The sequence below is a fragment of the Bombus affinis genome, chromosome 12 (assembly GCF_024516045.1).
Source record: "Bombus affinis isolate iyBomAffi1 chromosome 12, iyBomAffi1.2, whole genome shotgun sequence".
NCBI classification, from domain to species: domain Eukaryota; kingdom Metazoa; phylum Arthropoda; class Insecta; order Hymenoptera; family Apidae; genus Bombus; species Bombus affinis.
The window spans coordinates 3970285-3995961 of NC_066355.1; the positions used below are offsets into that span (position 1 = coordinate 3970285).

Below are 25677 nucleotides of genomic sequence, written 5' to 3' on the forward strand. Positions count from 1 at the left end.
GAGAGGTAGTACGCAAATCTTTATTACCATATAATACTACCTAGAAACATTTTCTAAAAGTATACTTAATTTCTATTATAACGTTGATGACCTGAGACCATTGCGTAACACTGTATCCGAAGCACAACACAGGTATTTTGCATAAGATTTTGCGTTTTACGACTAACGATGAGGAAAAGATATAATATAAATACAATTTCGTAAATGTTTTATTGAAAAGTTGCAACAAAAATACGAAATAATATCGAATTAATCTTTTGCCCGAATTAAACGTTAAACGAACATTAACAACGATGAACAAATCGAGGAAGATTAATTTTTTAGCCTCAAGATCGTTAGATATCGAGCTTTTTATTTGCGGTTTTACTGTAAATTAAAAACTTTATCAGACAAGAATATATATGTATGTATTGTATATATAAAAACGCGTAATACTTCCAAGGCGGACTAGTCACACATATTCGTTTGTACAATGCGTACAATGCGTTTTTACGCTTTATTGAACGAAAAATCTAACCGATTATCGTACAAGATATCTTTTTTTACTTTTGCTCGTGCCAAGACGATTGTGGAAAAAAAACCTGTGGCACCTTGAATTTCCATAATTCTTTCACGATATGCGGTGTTTGTGTATATTTAATTTCCTACACAAGGAAAATTTCATCGAGCCCGTTTCGTTATCGTTGTCGAACGAAACGCTCGGCTGATCGAAAATTCGTGTTTACTCGAGGTCAATATTATTTCCTCGATGACCGTGTCGCGCAATAAACGTCGCCTCAAAATAGAATCAGACGCCGAAAACATGTTGTACGCGCAAACATTTTACGTTTCTTTTATTATCGACCAACCGTTGCAGACATCGTTGTCCTGCTTTTATTTGATCGTCTCGAAAAACACGCGTCTCCATTTTACGTCTTGTTTCGTATTTGATCGCGTACAAGAAGGCGTATTCTCATTTTTCAGATCTCTGGTCTTTTTGCATTGGACGCCAAGCAGCGTGGTACCAAACGAGAGAGACTTTGTCACTGTCGAATTCGGCCGTTGTGGCACGACGAAATTAGAAATCGAATGCAAATACGAATCCAACAGGTTAACCAAGCTAGTCTGGAGTAAACTCGAGTACGCCGCAAAATTGGCATTCGAAGCGATTAGTCACGCGAAATTCACACGGGAAATGTACGAAGATCTGATTTATCGACACAATAATTTTTCTGAAACCGTCCACGAAGAACAAATCGCGTGTGACTGGCTGAAGGACAATCTGAACTATACTCTCAAAGAATGGATGCCGAATACCGCCGACAAGAATATTCTATACGTTGGTGGGATATTTCCTATGAACGAAGCTTTCTATTCAGGGAAATCGATATTAATCGCAGCCAGAATGGCGAAGAAAGCGATCAATATGAATAATACGGTCCTCGCAAATTACGATTTTAAAATGTTAGCTAGCGATGGTCAATGTAAATCGGATATGGTAATGAGATCGTTCATCGATTACATAGTGCTCAATCAGTATGATAAGCTGATTGGTGTCTTGGGACCCGCTTGCTCGGAAACGGTCGAACCTTTGGTTGGTGTTTCGAAGCATTACAGAACAGCGATCATCAGTTATAGCGCCGAAGGATCGAGCTTTAACGATCGTACCAAATATCCTTACTTCTTTCGGACTATCGGCGAGAACAAGCAGTATAAGCACGTTTATTTGCAACTATTGAAGAAACTGGGCTGGAAGAGAGTAGCTTCGTTGACGGAGGATGGACAAAAGTATACGGAGTATATATCTTATATGCAAGATATACTTAGGGACAATGGAATTGCATTTGTGGCGAATGCAAAGTTTCCAAGGGAACGAGAGGCAGTTGTGATGACTAAGGTAACCATTCTTTTCTTTTTCAATTTGGAATCCTTCAATCACGAAGGTTGTCGCTATATCGCTATAAAATAAAGTATTCGATTATTTACACAATTAATTACACATTTTGACGAATAAACCGCAGTGATATGGTATATGGTAAAGGATTAGACGTATAAAACTAATGGAAAATAACTGTGCATGCATATTCATATGCTATTATGATAATGATGGGTAAAATTATCTATTCGTACGATTAAGATAGAAGGTTAGCCTTAGAGGACATTGAGCAATACTTGTAAATTTATTGAGACGATAATTTTTTTTGTCTTTTGTCCTTGGTTTTCTTATCGAAAACGAATTTTAATAAGCATCGATTACGCTAATGATGAACAGAATAGCAAAAATTTAATGGCTGAATGTTAGTAAAGTTATAATCTAGTTCTTATCATTCGCTGGACATATTCAAGGAGAGGATTTTGGTTTTTTTAAAGATAAAAATCATTAATTAGTATACTGCTTATATGATAGGCAACAAATTAAGTTTGATAGAGTTATTAAGAATGTTATCATTTCGCAGTATTTGCAAGATCTGAAGCAGAAGAAGGCAAAGATCATCATCGCCGATGTTTATGATCAAGTGGCCAGACAAGTAATGTGCGAAGCGTACAGATTAGAGATGACAGCTGTCCAGGTAATTTTATGAAAAGCCATAACTAAAACTTGTTTGACATAATTTTAAAATATTTGGTATACATTCGATCAGTTTCGTATACACTTTATGCTGTAAAGTAGTATATAGTTCGTCGTACATTTATCGTTAGTTTTGTAGATATGTATTTTCGTTCCTTCTATCTGACTTTGTTTATTGAAACAGCGTTTTGATAATAGTAGCATAAAGTTAACGCAAGAATTTTATCAAAATCACATACACACAAATTCGACAATTTCTTTATGATAATAATTAATCAGGAAAAATAGCCATTCTAAACACATACACGTATTTCATATCTCTAATTGGTTTCTCGTTAATCTCTATGCATAGCAAATAGACAGATTTCAAGCTCAACCTATTGAACAATTTGTACTATCATAAAATATCGTAACGTAAATCGTAAAACGACAACGATTTTACCGTTAGAGACGATTATAGAAAATGACAATTTGAATAAATTGACACGTTATATCTAATACAATTGTTGTTCCGTCACTGTTCTTAAGCTCTTTTCTATCAGTCACAAACTTTACCTTTTACTTTACTTGTGTGGCCGTGACGCGTGTCATTTTATACAATTTCCAAATTCCATGTTTTTTTCTATTCTCGTTCTGAATGTCTGAGAAAACGATCAAATCATATCAAATTTCTAGAAATTGTTCAATCTAAATATACAGTCTAAATTATTGCAAGCTACGGCACCATCGAAATAGAAAACAAAGGCTACAATATCTCACCCTCTGAGTGTCTATGAAAACGATCGAATCATCAAAAAAATCTCAATTCTATAATTTTAACTCGATACTTTGGAATTGAAGGGCTACGTGTGGTTTCTGCCTCTTTGGCTTCGACCAGAATGGTACGATACGGACCGATTCAATAAGGAGAACGAAGAACAAGTGCCTTGTACCTCGGCACAAATGTTTAAAGCGATAAACGGCTATCTTGGTCTCTCTCATGCATATTTTGCCCCTGACAATGAAATTATGCAGGAAGGAATAACGGTGCGCCAGTGGCGCGATAATTACGAGAAGTCTTGTTTTAACCAGCAACAACCACCATCGAATTACGCTGGTTTCGCGTACGATGCCATGTGGACGTACGCTTACGCAATGGATCGGCTTCTCCGCGAAAATCAAAGTTACGTTTTTGACCTTCATAGCGAGCAGACTATCAATCGGATGACGGACATCATCGGTGAAACGGATTTCTATGGGGTACGTAGAAAATAATTGTAATATTTATAACAAATAGTTGTAAATAATTGTAACAGTTGAGAGTATATCGATCGTATTGCCGATCTTTCAAATATAACAGTACCCGCATTTAGGAAGTATCTACTTTTTCATGCGTCGTCTCATTTAAAATCGGATCAGCTGAAATTAATTTTCGACTTTATCAGGTTTTCGTTGCGACGCTAAAGTAGAATTTTGCAACGGCGAGAGCAGAGATTTAAAGAGAAAATAAAAGAAAATAAAATATTTACCGAGTAGTGATGTTAGCGAATTGAAAAGTGATAATTTTACAGTATTTTCTTTTACACAAAACGGGAAAATAAACTGGCGCGTAATTTGCAAAATTGCCTTGCATTATGTCTTTTCTTGTATTACTAATTCAGTTACTATTATGCAAAAGATGCCGGTAATCCATATCTTCCGTAGAATTCCACTAATAATAACTATACAAGAATGTCCTGGCAATATTTCAATCACGAAAGTATTATTCTCTTCATATATTATATCAGAAAATTTATTACCATTAGTTTACCATTAAATTGCCGTATAGGTGTCTGGAAGAATCAAATTCTTCGGTGGTCCTTCGAGATACTCTGTCATCAACATCGTTCAGTTCGTCAATAACAAAACTAATCTGGTCGGTAACTTCTATCCTAACGTATCGGAGACAAAGCACGAAGTCGTGGGTGGTACATTGGACTTAAACGTCTCAGCTTTGGTTTGGTTATCAAATAGTATGCCAGATGATGGCTCGGAACCACCTCAACGATGCGTCATCGCGGGCTTTGCAGATTTCGTGAACGTATCGTGTGAAGTCGCGTTTGTGATCGTCAATTTCCTTGGATTTGGTTTACTGGGGATACTGGTGATCATTGGTTTCATTGTCATCAAGAGAAAGTAAGCAATCAACAAATTTCACGTATTATAATATATTATAATATACGTAATCTAGACTGTGAATTTTAATACATACATTTATCCTAATCTTCTTTTTAACAGGTACGAAAAGAAAGTGCGTCTGCACGAAAAGTACATCCAGTCTCTAGGTCTAGACTTTGCTCACGCGGACACGTCCGACTTAGATAAATGGGAGATACCTCGGGACAGAGTGGTTATCAATCGAAAATTGGGCGAGGGTGCGTTTGGAACGGTTTATGGTGGTGAGGCGTTATTCCCAGAAAAAGGTTGGCTGGCCGTTGCTGTGAAAACTCTAAAACTCGGAAGCTCTACCGAAGAGAAGTTAGATTTCCTCAGCGAGGTAGAAGTAATGAAAAGATTCGAGCATAAGAACATAATCAAACTGTTGGGCGTATGCATTAAGAGCGAGCCGGTTTTAACCGTTATGGAGTTCATGCTTTATGGCGATCTAAAGACGTATCTTCTCGCCAGAAGACACCTCGTGAACGATCAGAATTACGAAGATTCGGATGAGATTTCTAATAAAAAACTAACTGCGATGGCATTGGACGTGGGTAGGGCTCTCAGTTATTTGGCTCAATTGAAGTATGTTCACAGGTACGTTGAAAACTTTAACTTTCTAAGATAAATGATTAAAACAAGTAAAACATCATCTACTAAAAATTGTAAACAGTCTTAATAACTGGGTAATATATGAAACGGTCGACTTTGTTGTATCAATATTCTAAATCTCTCTTTTCGATAAACATTTCTGATGTATCATTTTAAATTTCAGAATTACCTCTTTCATATATGATTCTATCTTTTTTAATATTCGCTTATATAAACGCATATCTTTTTCAAATTCGCGCTACTAATAACTAATGATTTTATATTCACAACGCACGCATACTTGCTGAAAATAAGATGTAATGATCGTGTATCGTGTGCAGACACTTCGATTTATCGTGGCTGCCAGAGAGTGCAATTATCAACACGATAATTATCTTTGCTTTGATGTCACGGATTAATTTTACTTTTTCAGAGACATTGCTTCTCGTAATTGCCTGGTAAATGCTCAACGCATCGTCAAACTTGGCGACTTCGGTATGACGAGACCTATGTACGAGAACGACTATTACAAATTTAATCGAAGAGGTATAACTATATCGATTTTATTATAATCTACCAGAAAAATTCACTGGCTTCGATTTCGCGAATGCTGATTAACAAACGAACGATTCTCGTTTTAGGCATGCTGCCAGTAAGATGGATGGCACCAGAGTCCCTGGGCCTTGGAATCTTCACTCCATCTTCGGACGTTTGGTCCTATGGCGTCCTTCTTTATGAAATCATCACGTTTGGTAGCTTCCCCTTCCAAGGGATGAGCAACAACGAGGTACTCACTCACGTCAAGAATGGGAACTCGTTGAGAGTTCCGAAAGGAGTCAAATTACAATTGTAAGATCAATCTATTCATTCTTTAGTCGCACCATACTCAGCCTTTATCGAATTTTAATAATTAAACATTCGCACTATTTTCCTATTTCACAGAGAAAATTTGATGTACTCTTGCTGGAGAACGGACCACACAAAGAGGCCAACAGCTCCAGAGATCGTCGACTTTTTAGCAACGAATCCCCGAATTCTATCGCCGTGTTTAGACGTTCCTTTGGCCAGCGTGCAAATCGAGCACACTGGACAACTAGAGATACAGTTAAACGAGAACATCAGAAAGTTTTCGTTGTCCTGGCCACCTGAAACCTTTACGACTCGATCATCCACGTCGACATCCACTCCCGTGGCTATATCCAGCCCGCCTTTGTTGGACATCAGTGGTCACGACGACAAACTAAATCAAGACTCGTTATTAAGCACTGGACTTTCCGATGTAGAGAGTAGCAGGCCTCTGTTATCGAATTCCGACGAGACTTCGTCGGGTCCGCCGATGATTTTACAAAATTTCAAACGAAAGGACGAACCGGCGCACAGGTACGTCAACATACAGCCAGGAATGTCGAACAATCTCGATCATAAAAACGGCGGCAATGTTCAAGCGAAGGAGAGGGTAGATATGCTGTCAGAGAATAGGAAATTGGAGCACGTGTCGATTCTTTGACAGGAAAGGAAGCACGCGATTTCACGACAGAAATCGATGATGCACTTCTATAGGCGCGCCGAGGGCGTACTCGGAAAATATGCGAAGATATCATATAGGAAAACGAGCGTGTAAATCGGTTCGTGGCTATTGTTGTTTGAATCGAAACAGGCGTGTGCTTCCGAACGAACAGTATGCTTTTCGCGATGGTGAATGTGTGGTTTATTCGAACCTTATTTTAGAGTCGAAGAGATGCCCAATTGTATATAGGTCGTTTGATTCACTGGAGATTAAAATCCTGCCGATTTAGTTATGGTGTATGAAATTTACCGTAGGTTCCAGTTACGAAGACGAGAAACGATCAGTTGGAGCGAGCGAAAATACCGGTATGATCTTTTGGTAGACAACTATTTTCGTTCAATCTACATTTGAGACTGATGTAATAGAAAAATTAAGTTACCGAACAGTTAACGCGACAATGTCGAGGATTTCTGAAAAGATCGAAACATGGTTACCTGTATTCCCACATATATTCGTAAAAAATTGAAAGTAAGCTCCTAGAATATCTCTATTTGCTTCCACAGTAAATATTAATAATCGAATATAATATCGAACGGAGTATTTCATTATTGAAAGTAGAAATTTCCATTGTTTTCGCGCCGAGTAAGAAATAAACGAAAAAAGCGATAGGCTGCTTCGGTTAGATACGTTGTATTTAACGATAATCGAAAGGAGAGCGACAGATAAACGGATACAGTATCGTATTTATGTAAAGTGTTTCGTAAGCAGCATTTTCCTGTCCAAACATTCTCGATACTCGAGATATGTAGGACTTTGTACGATTTCCTTCGAAACAGACTGCATATCTTTCCAAGCAATCGTGTCGATGTTTAAATACTTCATGACGAAGTTGGCGCATTTTTGGAGGACAAAATCGAAGAAAACCAGAGCAATATTTTACACGATGGAACATTAAGCGTTCACGCATGCAACCATGACATTTATATAAAAATAAAAACGTATTTTTTCTTCTTTATGCGAATACGTTCGAGAAAAGAATAATATGAAATTAGAAGAAGAAAACGAACCGGAAAGAAAAAGGGTCCGGTATGTCCCTTTGCGTTCCAAGTATACATATATATTTTTTGACCTATCTTTTATGCAATATATTCGTCGATTTGAGTCGAGAAAAGTGACTGCAGTATAATTACTTGATACTATGAATAACACTCGATCCTCGCTAGGAAAGCAAGTGGAATAGTTACTATTATTATATATGGTATTACAATTAGTAAAACTATTTATTGATTTAAGCCAAGATATTTTGATCGAGACTTCATTTTTTGTAAAATATATTTCATATATATATATAACATATATTGAATTCCTCTGACCGCGTGCTTCATCTTGTCGAAGCAATTTATTTTAGTGTTTAACGCAATTAGCGTTATAAGATGACGTAGCTCGAGACGGGTGAAATTTCCTGTTACTTAGGTGCAATAACATTAAATGTCTTGTAGAAACAAATTGTTAGAAATATATGTTAATATTATATTGATACGATCGATTACGCGTATGGTTGACAAATGAAAGACGAAAGTTTTAACAAAAACTTAAAACAATTGACATTGAGATGTCATAAGAATTCTCTAAGACTTCGTCGCAATTTTCAAGAGAAATTTTAATCGAATCTTCTTAAGAATATCTTATTGATCATTCTAACGTGCACAGACGTATACAGGTCGCTTGAATTTTAATAAAGTGCGACCAAAAATGATATTATCCTTTGTTACACGTTGTTACACTACGGTGTGTAGGATATTTCTTTATTAATGAAATATTATATTTATTTTTGTATTTATTAGAAAGTTCGTCATCATGCTCGTTCTTCGATTACCTTAAGTTAGTCGAAGGATCATACTATATTTTTTAGTTTTGATATCGACCACTTTTTAACAGCATTTTTGCTTTCTTACATATCCAAAGAATATGTTCCTAACGCTTAAATTCGACTAAAATCCAGGCATCATGCGATAGTACATAAATGTTATAAACCATCGCTATATTATCAAGTTGAGTTCTGTTACCAGAAATGACTGAAGAAATCAACACACAAAGTATTTTTAATCTTTCACTCTAATTCCAATTTTTAGTTGCTTCGTATCGTTCATTTCATCGAGTCATAAGATTCTTATACTACGCACGAAATTTTTGATTATTCGTTCGTATATCCAGTTTTCGCCACTGTCGAAATGTTGACGGAAAAATGAAACAAGAATCAATCACGTTGCATGTTACATCGTTACATCACGTCGAACACGCTTATCATAGTACTTAGTGGTGATAAATTTCTCTTTTATTCTTTTCTCTTTTTTTATATCGGGCATAGATTAGACGATTATATAAATATTATAACGGGACGCTCGTTTTGACGGAAGTTGCAGGGCTTTTGTTCTACGTCATAGAGCATAGTAGAAGAACAAAATAGAAACTGCAAACTTTTCAGTCCGTATACACGAAGCAAGTGCCTCGGGTTTGGAAAGTGCAATCCTTCCTAAATAGCTTTACACGAGAGAAATTGTTTACTATAATAAAATTATCACGATGTTATTTATTCTCGAATTGTATAGTTGTAATTTTATATTTGTTGCAAATGATGAAAGTACTATTCTGTACAGATGCTGTTATTCCTTGAGAAAATATTTATTATGCCTTCTTGAATTAAATTATATAGAAAACGATTTTACAATTTCTATTTTTTTACCCATATATTCCTGAGCGTCCTAAAACAATTCGTAAAATCCATGAGATTCGATCAGCGAAATCGATTCGATTCTCTATTTTGGTGTTTATTTCTTTTGTGTTATTTCGACTCCCCCCCCCCCACACCCTCTCTCTCAGATAAGATAATTCAAGAATTTAGCTAATATTTAATATCTAATTATACGTTCTGTACAAGAACGTAATTGCTGTCGGTAATACTAGCAATAAAATATATGTTTGAAGAAAAAATGACAAAAAAATTTCGATGAATTACTTAATTTCGTTATCTTAAAGTTAAATAAATAATCGTTAAATAAATATTGAATAATATACAGGGTGTTTGGCTATGTCAGAAAAATTAAGGGGTGATTCGTGAAGCCGAAATAAGACGAAAATCAAAAATAAAAAATTGCCTTTTCGGCTTTGCTTTTTAGTTATTGACAATTAAATATCGTCCAAATATTCCTGCACGCAGGCAACCTTCCTTACAGAAGCGAAAAAGGCTCAGCCTACGCAACGAAGCGCACAGTGATCATCAAATCGAACGACACATAGGCGACAGCCCACTCTATACAGCAAAGCAATTAATCTTATAACTGGTATAATTATTAGTAATATAATTATAATATAATAATAGCAAGTAATAAGAGCTAAGTAGCTGCAATTCGAACGGCGAAACAGGAATCGGGTGACGGTCAATCCTTGGATTTTCCGTTGAAATTTGGGGTTATCTCGTGCACGGGAGTGTATCGTGTAGGTTCGTTAGTTCTTTGAGAGATCGCGATTTCGTTCGTTCCGGGCATGCCGCGATTTTTCTTTAATGGTTTGATCGATCAAGGCTCCCCTTGTTTACCCATTTTTAAGGAAAGCTTATTGCAGTCATGTTAGAATTTATAACTTTATGATGTTTCTAAAAGTTTAGTGTCGCGAAAATAGAATGAACAGTTTAGTACGACTAGTATGTCCCTTTTGCAAGACACGAAATTGTATATACAATGTCAGTAGCTGTATTTTCGAGTTTTCGCGGGGAGACGCGGTCGCGACGAAACGCGTCAACGGGAGTCGTAAATTCCCGTTACGATTATAAGAATCGACATCACGAATAGATCGATCCCCTTATTTTTTGTGGATTAATAGAGGTGATTGATGTGGTATAACACTGCGATTAACAAGGTTATAAAATTTGTATTTCCAACACTTATTACACTGAAGAGTTACACCGTTACAGATGATATAAATGTCGTAGACGATGCTTTGAAATATGACATTCCGATAGATGAGCACTGAATGTTCTTTCGTAATAGAGCAAGGCCCTCGTGACGTAGCAGAAATAGCAATTGAACAGACTAAGTATAGATATGTAGTGACTGCTCTATGGTGATGAGAACAAGTGAAGTTCGTTCTTGTGAGATTATGGAGGAAAGTCCATTGGTTATAGCTAACGTTAATAAATGAAAATCGGAGGAGGAAGCCTCCTACCGACGTGGCTCGGGGGTGACCTTGTTCAAGGAGAAAACTGGCTTTTCTGTTAGACAAATATCCACGTTTTCCACGTTGTAAGAACGTGCAATAAACCTAAGGACTGTCTAATGGTGCTGGGCCTTGACGGTCAGACATGAAGGACGTCGCACAGACCGTTTCACGCGACATAACAGTAGCTTTATTTTTTTTCTCTCGTTCCAAGTTAGACAAATGTGTTTTTGATACTCAATACTGCCAGTAGGGCTACGAATTATTGTAAGATGTTTATAAAAATCGATGTTATCATTGTGTAAGATATAAATATTGCGCGATATACATATGTTTTGTTTGAAATTTGGAAACATTCGTGTAAGCGTTGCGTGAATGACGAATGTTTTGTTTACTGCGTAGGTAATGTTTACGTTTCTTTTTTGTAGATCGCTTAACCTTCCGTACCTGCTTGTGTGACCCCCCACCGCTTTGGAAGTTGCGCAGCGAGACTAAGGTGCGAGGAGTCATTCTGTTGTCTTATTTCGTGCCGGCAACGTGGTTCGTGTTGAGTCAGGTGTGTAATGTATTCTAACCTATTGGTGACGCATTTTCAGTGATATCGTTTCTTCATTATCTTTTCGCTATCGTTTATATCTCGTTATTAATAACGTTTAAATAATACGCGTTTATTTAACGATTCGTCTAACATTAAGGTAATGAAATTAAGTGGTTTCCTGAAATTTCTTATTTCAATTTTTCTACAGTCGTCTATTTATCAAACGATACTGTTACCGGTAGTTCCTATCGTAAGCTTTTGTAATAAAATTTAAGTTTGATTGTATTTTCATTTAATTATTTTATACATTTATTTTAACTTCGTTATTTTTTGTGCAGTTATTGGTCGTTAGCAGGGATAATATAGAAGTCACAGGAATATTAATATATGGACGCAATGACAATTAGTCATCAATCCGATGATATTTGATAATGTTTCATTTTAACAATAATATTTTAAGTAAGACAGCTGTGTATGGACAATTCTATTGTCTTCTTATTTGAACATGGGTAATATTTGATATACAATTTATATTTATGAAATATTTGAATATATATGAAATCATTCTCTTATTTCAAACAAATTTTTAACGAATTATCGTTTTAAGGTAATCCGCGATATAGATAATGATTCTTGATAATTTAACGATAGATTCGTGTAGACAGAGTTTGAAACATAGAAATCTTAATAACAATAGCTTGAACTAATTTCGATAGGTATAGTAACATTTACTTATCAAATTCAATTTTTTTTGCTATATTATGTGAATTTGCTACAGTTAACGTCATATACTTGCAATTTTGTAACTTGTACGTTTCTCATAGAGGTGGCGCGCAGTTAGATCCAAACAAATACTTCAAAGGAACGTTTCGCGCGCGTTTATATATAATAGTACTCTCTAAGGATATTTAGTTGTGAATTTTTGAATTCTTGCAAATATTTTCGAATATTTATAACAAGCGACTATAGTGTGATAATGGAGTGTATATTTCGTATTCTAATAACGAACATTTACAATATAATTCTTGCGAATGATTGCATTGCATTCACGGTATTCATAAGCATTTGTTCAATATCGAGAAATATTTTATAATTTTCAACTTATATTTTTCATACTTATTCCAATTTCTTAATAATAATCTTTTAAGTGTAAAAAAGCTAGCTGTATCTTCTAAATAAACGTTCGATAGAAAAAGAAGAAAAATATCGAAACGATATTTCCCTTCTTTTACACCCTCCCTCCGGCCGGTATTACAGAACTTTATTTCCAGAGAATATTTGTGACCGCGCGCAATGCGATGTTTGTCACTTAGTTTGTGAGTCAGTGTTTACTACGCTTTAGTGTCTTTTTCAATATTTTCAAATCACGATAGTTTTGATCAAATTCAATCAAATAATTACACACGAAAGTAATAAAATTTTATCAAACAAGTTTGTACGCGATATTAGAGTTCTTGTTCGCCGATCATAATTTAAGTGGTCACGGTAACGTAGTCTTTTATTTTTCTTTTTATGTATATAAATATATTTTTCGAACATTGGGTTTGGGTATTTTAGTCTGTTATCTCAGGTGACTACACAAACCGGACTCCATTCCTTGGACAAGATGGCTGCCAGATGTTTACACATCACTATTGCGGACCTTGAAGAGTCTCCATGACTTACCATAAATATTAGCATTTTCATAGTTAATTTCCTTCAGACTAAACAGGTATTTTTTTAGTTGAAATATTTTTTAGATTTATTGTCCATTTCGAGAAAACACTGGGAAGCAGTTTTCCCATGCAAAATGCCACTCACGGGCGATCTTTGATCGGGGGCGACCAGCATCTATTCTTGCTCACCAACCATTTTCTTGTCCAATTACAGACAATGACCGTTACCCTCACCTCCCTAGTCAAAATTGCCATCAACGAATCCGATGGTACTGTGCGCTAGACACACCCATCAATAGTTTTCCTCTGCGACAGCATCGTCACCGAACTTTACGTTTCTTCATCCTTGGATCAGTCACCATCTCTTGATTGATTTTCCGTCCATTGACTAGTCATCAATTCAACTTGTTACTACAAAGTTACTACAAAGTTGTTAGAATAAAGTGTATATTATAACCTGTTACTTCAGTTCAACCATCTCTATTATTCTAACTGAAATAGGAGATCGACTAATTCGTGGCATCGATTATGAAATCGTAACGGGAATTTACGGCTCTCGTTGGCGGGCTTCTTGGCAATCGCGTCTTCCCGCGAACGGTCGAACAAGCTAGTGCATTTCTCAAGAGGATAAAGCCTCTGCAGGATCTCAGGAATGTAAGTATTTTTATATATTATATTTCAATTTGTTCAATTTTTTGTATTTTGTTTGAATTATTGTTAATTATGAAATAAAGATGATTGATAATTTAGAAAGCTATAAATATCTTTTTTAATTGAAATAAAGTTTGAAAGTGTTAAAGTTCAATTACAATAAGACTTTCTGATGCACATAAAAATTACTGATGTTTTGTTTTCAAACTTTTATATTAGAGTTTCAATTTACATACTTACTAGAGTTTATTAGAATTTCGGTCTTTATTATTGCTATTGGTTATTATGTTTGTTTTATTATAGGCATATCACTGCTTCAGCTTCTTCATCTTCCTTGGGAATGTTCTAACAGTGGCTCAAAAGCCAAGAATGTAAGTATCTTTACGTATCGTACTTCAATTATATTTATTCTGTATATTTTTCTTTGAATACTTTTTGTTTGATTGAAATTTTGGATGGTTAGAATCTTCTAAAGTTACTCTCCTATTAAAATAAATAAAGTGTTAATGTCTTAATATCGAATTATAAAACAAATGACAAACGTATTTAAAGAAATCATTAGATTCTTAATTTTTAGATTTTAAAATTTCATTTTAGAGTTTCAGTTTTTATACTTATTGAAGTTTATTAGAATTTTAGTCTATTATTACTAATGTTGCCAATTTTAATAAACTTTTATTTTTTATTATCTCTAACTTTCCAAATAATTAGCAATCACTCATTGTGTTTTGTTCTGTAACAGATTTTGCACAATCTCTATTTCTATCATTGGATTTTCAATGGTTCCTGTTTGATGTTAGTCTTTCTGATGACATTGGCTGGGATAGCGTGGCGATTTGATGGCATAATGCTTCTGATCCTCTGCTTCTAACGGTGAGTCGCATGCATTTCTGTTCCTCCTGTCACTTAATCATGCTATAGGGTGAAAGGTCCAAATCAGTATAGGTGACTGGTTGTATTATATAGAAATTTTTTGCAAGCATAGTGACTGCGGGTATTTTTTATACCTGTGTGTAGTAACTTCTTTTTTCATATCTGTTACGTTCAGTGACTCTTTACACAAACCAGGCCCATGCCATGGGCAAGATGGCAACCAGATGTCCATACATCTTTACTGTGTACCCTCAATAATCTTATGGACCTACCATAAATCTTGGCATTTTCATAGTTAGTATGAAAAATTCCATAGTAGTGGAGAAATTGGATGCCCTCCGATCTCGTTGCTATGAAAGATGCAATTGTCACTCACTGATAATGACACATACAATATACGATACAATAAATAATCTTCAATTTAATATTCTATTTTATGACAACATTAAGTCACATTCATTAATTTGACTTCAGATATTATAAACTTCAATAGAATTTAAAATATGAATTAAAATTCATTTTTTTTCGTACAAGAATGTGTGAAATTTTATATGCAAGAAGAAACTTCGTGTCAGGTAGATTTTCTAATCAAAGCGATAATTTTGAACACTGCTTCTGTATTTTCAAAAATGTACTTTGACGAAGAGATTGTCTGAGATTATCTCTGTCTTGGCAATACATTTAGAGTCAATTATTTCGTTTCATCGAGTCTTGGTCTTTTTTCAATCCATGCTACTTTTTTCGTAATATTAAAATTTCAGTAATTTATTAAATCAATAAAGTAGAGTTGTTATAGTTTTAAACGAAGTAATAAGATATACAATAAAAAATATATTAGTCCGTTAAGTAGAAATTAGACAAACTAATCTTCCTTTTAGATCAGAATTTTCAGATTTAACCTTTTCCATGCCCATTGTCAGGATCTTATTCACGTGCCTAGGTGCTACTTGAATGGGAGAAAGACATTGGGCATGATGATCATAATTAATGCAAAAATTTCTCAGCGATTGACGATGTGCTAGTATACCGTGCACGACGTATTTTCCACATTGTGTGTGTGTGTGGTTAGGCTGTGGAATTGCGTCGTTTTTCTCATTCGCTACAACTTCAAATATTAAATATGTTGAGACATATATCAATTCATTTTATGTATCAATACAATCACAATTTGTGATAATATCATCCACACGATTAAGTGTAATCACTTTGTTAATATTGCTGTCAATTACAATTATAATTCCAGGTTTACTTACATTTAATTTAACAATACAATTTCTTTACGCGTGTTTTATCAAGTTTCGCGCAATGGTCACTAGCCTTCGTCAGTCGATTTCAGGAAAATGGTACGTAAATTATAGCGTGCATGTTGTATGTTAAGCTCGGGTGTTGGAGGCGTCCCGGGACGTCCTCTCTAGTATAGGTCCTTTGCGCCTAAGCGTTTGTGTGAGAATCATGGAGCGAGTGTGTTGGTGTGCTTGTTTTGCCATTTTTTAAATATAGGGCTAGGTAGCATAGGTAGAGTATACTTTCTGGTGTGTCTGCTTATTATAAGTAGGTAGGGCCGGGCAGGTTGGCACAGTCTCTGGTCAGGTTGGTGCGTTTTCGAGTGACCAACCTGTTTCTGGAAATCTAATTTGAAAAATCGACGGCGAAACTAGTACGAGTAGAGCATGCTCTCGTCTCTGGTTTTGCCCGAAACAAACGTTTGTCGCTCGAGCTACGCACATGCGAATGGTCAACGATTACTACTGTGATCGTTGATCAGTTCATGTGCACTTGAATCAGCTTCCGCGGCTTATATTTTTATTTTACCTTTATAAGTTTCATTTTTGTTTGAGGCTATAGCCGAAGAGGCCCGCCAAATTGCCATAGAAGTGGGCAACTACTAATGACTCCTCCCCATGTTCTGGGTCATCCAGAGCATGGGAAGTCATTCTTGTTGCTACTTTGTCATTATGCTCGTTTTTAGTATTTGTAGCAGTACTAATAGTATTTTCTTTTTTTTGGCCGATGTATATATCAGTGCATCATCACATTGGGCAAATCGCGGTTTTTCTTATTAGTGTCGCGAGAGATTAATTGCGGGTTGAATTAGAGCAACGAAATAATATCGTGGCTTTTTATTTGTGTAGCGACAGAATGATTCCGGTTTGAATTCGAGTTGGAACAAAATGATAATCTCGTTTGCTTTAGAGTTGCGAATTATGATATCGCGATTATCTTTTGAAATTTTTATTATGGATTTTTAGAACTTCTTAGAGAATTATACGCATCAGAACTTATCTTGTTTTCTATCGTTTAAAATTAATTATAAAAATGTTAGTTTTTAGTTAATTTCATAGTATTGCAAGTTACAATATCAGAATATTTGAAGTAACTTTTCCATATAGTAAATAGTAATTTTCATTGAACTCACTTTAAGAGTTAGTGTTGCGATATTAATCCATCGCGATTGTACTTTCGAGCTATCGCGGGAGACGCAATCGCGAGAATATGCGTCAACGGGAGTCGTAAATTCCCGTTACGATTGCAATAATCGACACCACGAATAGTTCGATCCCCTGATTTCGGTTAGGATAATAGGGGTGATTCAGTTAGTATAACATGAACTGTGGTTCACAGAGTTAAAGTATATATTTCCAACACTTAGTCTACACGATTAAATAGATATAAATTTATACGATGTATAACGTTCGGCTCGTCAGAAGGAAGTGCTCGTCTTTCGATGATTCCTTTGTCTCATTTCGAAGACGACCCCCACTATGCTCGGGTCACGTCATCGTTCGCGCCTATGATCACGTATGTCCGTTCTTGTGTGGAAAACGTAACGGACAAAATTCAACGTTTCGAGAGCTCGCTGCTTGGCGACAACTATGCGCTCGTCCATACATTGTATATGATCCGGCGGTCAGATAAGACGATCTGCCTGCGACACTGTAGGGCCGCGAGCGACGGTTAGAAAATACAGCCTGTGGTAAGCCTCGTGGCGTAACAAAATTCTTCAGGACAAAGGGATTGACTGAAGACGCATGTTAATACAATACCGTGAAAGTGAAAGGCTATATTGGGTTATTGAGGTTTATTGAGGGTCGGAATGACGTTACGCAGGCCGTTGGCTGTCCGGTCGCGAGGGCTGGAATGCAGATGTTTTAGGCGACGTAACAGCGATTTCTAATTATTTTTCCTCTTAGCGTTGCGACAATGAATGACCGCGTTTCGTTAAGTAGAGTTGCGTTTACAAAATGCCTAAATTCTCCGATTGTATTGTCGGAGACCGTTCCTGGATCACACGATGTAATACAGCTACAAGAGCTGCGCGAGTGCGATCGTTCATCAGTACAAATGACAACATCTTAAACCTAATGAAGATTCTTCAGTGATCTGGAGAACTTTTCCTTAGGTTTAAGAACTTGTAAGAATGATACTAACAGTCGCATTCAGGTGTTAATTGTAAGAAAAAGAACGTGCGGAATTACGAGCGCGTAGACACGCGAAATCAGCAAGTGATCATTCATCAAAGATCCTCTAACTTCGCTTCTGCAGTCCAGTCTGCTAGTACTATCACTAAACGGAAGCGCGCGCCAGAAATGCGCACAGTGTACGTGGTTGCTGTATATACGTTTTTCTAAGTCTTAAATAACAATAATTCTTGTAAGAGCCGTATATGAAATATCGTTTCATTGTCAATGGATTTAACAGATTTTTTTAGCACGAAACAGTATACGATCGTTTGGATGTTTGAAATATATTGCATAAAACGTTTTGATGTTGTTTCAACACTGAGTAACTTTTAAGAAGTGATTAATCCAATATATCAATAAAATCAACAGAAAATGTTCTGCCGATAACGAAAAAATATATTATTGACTACAGATGGTATTGGTATATGCCCGATATATGGAGTGTCGAACCCAGGATTCGTCACGTGGTTGCTGCCTATATGCGGCGCTCGTACCTACAGGTCATCTCACAGGGTTAAAGTTTGGTGCTTTGAAGGAATTTCGATGAACCGCGCCACCGAATCTACTTTTCCTAATGAATACAACCCTTTATCGTTACATCGTTAACGAAGGCGGTATCCAGGTAGAGCCACGCGTGAAAATGTTCGATCGAATACGTGAAGTTTAGGATAGCCGACCGGGAATGTTCGCAAAGATTTGATATTGATAAACTTTTTTATACGAACGATATGAAATGAGTCAGCAACAAGAAGTTTCCGAGATGAAGCTGGAAGAAAGTGTCTGGTTTTATGACGGTAGATACTGAATGGCGGATCTAGAAATATGACGTTGAATGAATAGGTTGAGTATTTGAATATGAAGTAGTTGAATATTTATTATGCGCAAAATTGTAGAAATGAGGGGATTTCGCAAAAAGAAGTGTATTTCTTTTATGAAAATCGTTCGTTAATCAGCGTGATGGATCTCATAATGCATTTGAAAAGGAAGTAAACCAGATTTTGTTTGAAGTACATGACTTTTAAAGAGAAGCATGTTTTTGTAGAACTCTAAAACGTGACGTTAAAATGTTAAAAAGTAAAATAAGCAAGCTATCTCGCTGAATAAATCGTTATAAAATTAGAACAAAATTAGTATATGTTACTTTATTTTTCTATTGAATTCAATTCAACCGATATGGAGAAACCGACATAATTCGAACGTATCTACTTGTCGAGATCTTTTAAAAATACTTCTTACGTCGCATGAGATGGTTCGCGCGACGTCCTTCATTCCCTTGCAGCCTACAGTCCACGTACCGTCATTCCGATCCTCAATAAACCTAAGGATCCACCACAAATCTTAACTTTTTAACTATCGAGTTAACATATGTTAACACAATTGTGTTAACATATGTTTTCAAGTTCATGTGCATATCCGAAAGGATTTTCTAATCCTATAAGTGTTTTCGGTTTATAGCTGGTACTTAGAAAAGTCCTTGTGTTTATTAGGCGCTCTTAAAATTCACGGAGAAAGCGGGTAGTCACCTAATGGCAAAAATGAACATTTCTTTAGCGAAAAAGCTAGTTTTGCCCATGAACAAGGTCGCCTACGAGCCACGTTGGTAGGAGGCTTCTTCTTCATACCTTCATGCATTAACGCGGGTACAATAACGGGTGACTAAAGTCACCTAGTTCTTTCGGAGCGTTAACAGGACGGTTTGAATCTAAAAAAGTTGTTGTTGGTCGAGACCATCTGGTCACTTCTGTCGATACCAGTTTTTTCATTATTGTATACTACTCTCCTCACTTTCAAATATATTTTCTACTGAACATTTTGAGGATGAAAAAATCGCTGATATGCGTCTCGACTAAATGAAAGATCTCTGGGATATATGCCATGAGATCCCTCGGAATACTCTGGCTGGAAAGCATACCGACGGTCGGATTTGGGTCCTGTGGAAGACTTAGCCGAATTACGCTGGGCGACTAATGTGTTAAATTAATTTTCTTCGTTATATTCTGCTTTAATTATTACCTTTTATGTCAAATGTTTCTCACTTTCGGTAACTTTGTATTATACATGTTAAATTCTACATTTAATTCCGTGTTAGGATCAGCAGGTATTGTAAAGTTATTCCTGTTGCCTATTGAAAGATGTTGCTTGAATGCAATTCTTATGTTCACCGTCGATGTAAATCATAGAGGGCGTGGGGAACGTTCCGATTTTGTCGCGGTCGTCGGTATTACAGAACACGACACAAAGTTTCGTGACGGTAGTCCATACAGTTTCCAGTAGGTCGCACCACTATGACATTTCTATGAATCGTCCAATAAAACTAATAATCAATCATGAAACCAACGCTATAAAAAACGGTACTTTCATTTAGAAATAACACTTTTTTTTTAAATTTAAAGAAAAATATTTTCCCCGTAATTCGTATCCAACTATATCAACATCCTCCGACGATTATCTTGATTCCTTCAGTCAGCGATTCGATTCCATCATCAGCCATTAACACAATTAAAAGATAGTTGGACAAATCGTAAGATCTTCCTATTTCCTCGCACTAAACAAAATTTCTTTGAATTCGCTGTAATCCTTAAACTCTTTCCATAGAATTTCCACAATAAAATTCCCACAGCACCATTGAAATTAAACGATACATTCACTGTTTGCGCTCAGATCTGAATGTTCTGCTCGCTATACTGGCGGTTCGATATACAACAAACGGGCGAAAGACCATCGTCTTAATTCATCAAATAGCCTCTCCCCCGTCTAGAGATCCAAAGTAAACCGAAAACGAAGGAAAGAGGGTAAAAAGTGTCTTAAAGGTACCGCAAAATTGCATAAGGTACAAGAATTCCAGAGTGTCCGCGTAAGAGAAGCAAAAAAACAGAATGTCCACCAGCAGAGGGGCCATTAATTTCTCCAAAAAACGCTGGATACAACGACGCACATGCGGGTTCCCTTTTTCGCCGTGGCCAAGATGCCTCCAAAGATCGTGGCGATAAAGGCGGCGCAGTCGGCTCGCGATATTTTCGCCTGAGCACGAACAGGAGGAGAAGAAAAGTCGATCTAGCGGCCCGCTTCTCTAGGTCCCGGATAGATGAAGATAACATCTGACGTCGGCGAACGCAAGCTGCGGGGGGTCCGTTCTCTCGCAACAGGTCTCGTGGTATGTTCCTACCTGTTACGAGTGTTCTCGGGGGCCTCTCGTCATTATAATGTTAAACGATTCGGGAGAGGATCGAGCGATCGATGCTCGCAGCAGCTGCCAGATACAGTTCTGTCTATAAGTGGAGCAGAAATTTGTTCTTTTTTCTCTTTCTCTTCGATAACTCCAATGTTTTATTCGAATGGAGGCTCGTTGTCCAGCGTGGACACTTCTTTGCGCGCGCGTTTCTTGCACAACGTGCTCCTTCGTTCGATTATCGATTCATTTCGTAAGTTTCTTAACGTGTTAGGTAGGTTTGAAGAATTGGTCGCTTTCAGTTTGATATCTTCGCTCTTAATTTGGTTAGGCAAAGCGGTAGTTTAACGTTTTCAAATAGCAGTTATTGCGAGTTTCTGATAGATAGAGGCCATAATCTTGGGTGATAAGCGTTACGTTCTCGCAAGAATTCCTGATTATGTGCGGCATTTAATACGAAACTGATTGAAAGTAATTATCTCTTAACTAAGATTACATTGGTATTCACGCTGCAACTCGATGATGTAACTGCTTTTAATTAATCTTCTCTTACTGTGTATTATCTAAACACCTTGCACCGCGTGCACTCTTAGAATTCCCTTGCAAGTGTCACTCGATTAAACCAAACATCGATACTTTGGTAATCAAACACCGAAGAAAGGAAGATATCGGTCGTAGTAACTCAGCGATTTATCCACGTTGAATTATCTTCATACCTGTAGTTATTCGATGAGATAATATCGTGCTCCGTGCGGGAGTTGCGCTTTCCCTATCGCCGAAGGTTTACATTGCTCGAATAATTACATTTGAAGGGGCGTGTTCCACGATCGATTAAGCAGGTTCTCGGTGCTGCGACACGCCAAAATTAATTCCACACCGTGTGTTTACCCGATTCCGCGAGGGCCGACATTTATTTCTTTCAATGCGGTGGATATCATTAATTATTCAACGTGCGTGCGTGACGCAAGTCGATCGCGACACACGTTGTCGTCCAGTGTCTAGCAAGGCCTAAGCATGCCATTATCGCTCGTGATCATTGTGTCACGAGCAAGCGGCAATTACCCCCGCGTTCTCGATTGTCACGTCGTGATAATCTCTTAATCCGATGACATTTTGTCACTGCGAAATTCAATGGGCCTTAAGCCGTGATAATCGTTTATTTGAAATTTTATTCCGTCAAAATTGGCAAAAGCTTTTGTACCTTTTCGATGTTAAAACAAAGGTTTTATTATTTCGTTTGTATTTTGGTTTTAGTTGAAAGATTGTAGACGTTCGAAATTATTACATATTTATTGAGGAGTTTTTATATTCTATAGTTTGCCGACATTTCAGGAGAGGAAGTATCCTAAGAACTGATTTTTTATTTCTCAGATATACGAATCGTCTACGTTGGTATAAATTACTTGTAGGATCCTGTGAAATTCAGAGAAATTCTCCGAATATTTTTTATATTCTGCATTTGTCTGAACTTTTAGAATATGCATGTGTAAAAAGAATAAAATACATGAGAAATAAAATAATAATAGGATAGAATAAAGAGAAGAATAACAATAAATAAATACAAGAATAGAATAATAATATAATATTAAAGAAATAAAAAGAGAGAATCCATATACTCTACATCAAATTCTTTTATGTTTTCTATATTCTGCCTTCATCGTCTCTCTATCGCGATCTTAAAAGCTGTCAAAGAGAAACTCAAAACCTCGGCAGCGGAATCAAAAACGTGTAATACCCACACAATCGCAATTGGTGGCGAGTCACACGCACGTTGTAACGCGTGCACGGTTACATAAGATCACGCGGGTGTTCGCAGTTATCTGATTGTCTCCGTGGACCTGGCCAGAAGTCGTTTCACGAGAGTTATGCGACCGTCATTACGACGCGGCATGGAAGGGAGTGAAAGAAGGAAAAAAAAAAAAGAAAAAAGGAAAAAGAAGAGGAAACGAAAAGAAACAATCAGGAGGAAGAATCGCTGTAATTGCGCAAAAGGGGTGCCACGAAACCTTTTTTCTCTCCATTTTCTTTTCACTGTATATCGTCGACCGTTTCACTCGTATCTTCATAAAACGAAGGTCCCAACATTCCACGTTCGTCTCGAGTTAATTATCCCGGCTAAAAGTCAGGCTATTTAATATCGTCACGCGAACGCGACGCCTCCGTAGTCGAAGTTCGCATTGCGCAACATATAAAATTAATAACAGAAAGTCGCGGCGGTTCTTGCACTTGCGCCACGTTATAAATCTTCTCGCGCCGCACCGTCTCGAATACTTCGCGATCTGTTTGCGTGCTCCGTTCCAAGTGCCAACTCGGATTTGGCATGTCTTTACGATGAATTTGCAACGAATAAATCGACCTGTTCGTCATTTGTTTGTTTCTACATCTCAGCACGAATAATTTACCGAATTTCAGTTTTTAATTATTAATATGTCACGCTGTAAGTTGGAAAGATGGATTTTACAAAAGATGCTTCGTGGCAGAATACAAATATTCTTTAATGTCACTCTGACAGAAATATTCATAAAACTATTTGGTTTAATCCAGTTTAATTTATTCATTGGTTAATATTCAGATACGTGTTTTCGTGGTAAACAGACATTTTCTTCGAAGGATACAAAACTATTTGTTTCTGTTTATCTTTATATTAATTTGCATTATCTTATTTTTGTCGTAAACATAAGAATCGTAAGAGTTATTTTCAATCAATGAGGCCCATTACGTGACTTCACCTAGGTGTGTTAAGGATTAAAATATACAAACTCCTGCACATAAAGACCCATGAAAATGATTCTTGGTACATGAAAATTTCACGTTATCGCGTAACAACATATGATTCTGGAGATTCGGACTCGCATAACGAATTTCATTCGCGTAATATATTAATCTGACGAATGATCTGTTTTTGCCAACGCCTGCCATCGCACGTTTGAATCAGGTCCAGTTGCAACGAATCTAGGAACCGGCTCGTAGATCTGTCGGCTTTATGAACGATAAATATTTTCGAATTGTCTAGTCAGGACGTGTCCATTAGCTGAAAATGCATCTTACTAATGCAGCTGTGTTTTCCGTTTCGCAAAAATTTTGGAATCTGGCAACGAGAGCCTCGTAATTTCAGCTCAATGAAATTCATTCGTCCGCTTTCGAGCTGTTTATGCCGGATAAATTTTGTTTATCTCGCAGTTAGGGAAGGGAAAATGACGCTATTGTGTCTGCCGGTGGACGCGTTAGTCAACGATGGAGATTTCCCAACCTTGCTTCCCTAGAATTTGTAAATCAACACGAAGTGTCTGGTGCGTGTGAGGTAAACGCGTCGCGCGACCTATTCACGCCCACGCTCGTGACCATAGCTGCCACCTATAATTGACTTTGTATTGAGATTTATTTGGTTCGCGGCGATCCCTTAACAAAGATTTCCCCAGGCTTTATTGGCTCATGTTGCGACAGAAACGTACATAGTGACCACCACGGTATGTGTAATTAAACCAACGTCGTACTTTATTACAGCCTTCGCATAAAAGGATCTTTCACTCAGAACCGTGTCAGTGAATTGTTGATTTCGGTGCATGGCCTTTGTTGGAGGAATTATGATTGCAATATCGGTATCAACGGGTTGTAAGGTACAATCGAATAAATGACTTTGTTATCAGCGATCTTAAACGTGTTTTCTTTCATAATCAAATGTTCGGGTTTTCTCGAGCCTTTCCTTTTATTTCTTTTTATTTCTTTTTCGTCAACTATTTCTGAAAATACTTTTAATTCGTCTATATTCCGTTATATTCAAATATACTCTTCGTATAAAAAAGATATATAGGCATTGTATCAAAATTGGGACAGACGAAATTAAATAAAACATCGTGTTCGATTTAACGTAGTCGTGACGAATTCAAGAATCGTTGGGAGCGAATAACGCGCCCTCAAAATTCTCCACGCGTAATTTCCAATTTTCTAGTTTCTTCGAATTATCTTTATCTCCTCGCGAATGTTCGCGTTGGAAGGAAAAGAAAGGAGGCAGAGTGAGGGAAAATAGAGGAACAGATACGGTCTATTAGAAGATGTGGAATTAGTTCTGCACGTAAGGCAAAGATAATGCAACGTAAAGAGACGAGGTGAACGAAGAGCAAAGAGAGCAAGGCGAGCGACCGGAGGTCGCGGATTTATGACCGGCCGGGTTTTATGCCCTGTTTGTAGAAGAAGCGCATAGATAGAAGATCCCTTGATTATTTCCTAGTTCGCCTTTACGTTTCAATTTAGCTTCTTCGTCTGTGCTTTCGTTTGATATCTCCGACTAGGGAACTAA

The 25677-nt window shown here is 36.9% G+C and overlaps 1 protein-coding gene and 2 long non-coding RNA genes across 3 annotated transcripts in view; 2 read left to right on the forward strand and 1 right to left on the reverse strand.

The window, feature by feature from the left end:
* LOC126922501 (uncharacterized) overlaps window positions 1–9541 on the forward strand; it is a 30979-nt gene extending 21438 nt beyond the window's left edge. Inside the window, exons 5-12 of the mRNA XM_050735088.1 lie at window positions 964–1876; window positions 2436–2549; window positions 3389–3787; window positions 4356–4702; window positions 4805–5320; window positions 5748–5860; window positions 5956–6163; window positions 6257–9541. Coding sequence (XP_050591045.1) covers window positions 964–1876; window positions 2436–2549; window positions 3389–3787; window positions 4356–4702; window positions 4805–5320; window positions 5748–5860; window positions 5956–6163; window positions 6257–6821 — 3175 coding nt within the window. The 3' untranslated portion in view covers window positions 6822–9541. The remainder of the gene's footprint in view (window positions 1–963; window positions 1877–2435; window positions 2550–3388; window positions 3788–4355; window positions 4703–4804; window positions 5321–5747; window positions 5861–5955; window positions 6164–6256) is intronic.
* A 1830-nt stretch (window positions 9542–11371) lies between these two features.
* LOC126922502 (uncharacterized) overlaps window positions 11372–25677 on the forward strand; it is a 177515-nt gene continuing 163209 nt past the window's right edge. Inside the window, exons 1-5 of the long non-coding RNA XR_007712808.1 lie at window positions 11372–11589; window positions 13142–13282; window positions 13441–13880; window positions 14181–14248; window positions 14620–14750. This is a non-coding gene — a long non-coding RNA (uncharacterized LOC126922502). The remainder of the gene's footprint in view (window positions 11590–13141; window positions 13283–13440; window positions 13881–14180; window positions 14249–14619; window positions 14751–25677) is intronic.
* LOC126922506 (uncharacterized) lies at window positions 14233–15114 on the reverse strand. The gene is made up of 3 exons (XR_007712819.1): window positions 15023–15114; window positions 14574–14792; window positions 14233–14360 (listed from the first exon to the last, which is right to left on the reverse strand). It is a non-coding gene; the product is annotated as an uncharacterized LOC126922506 (long non-coding RNA).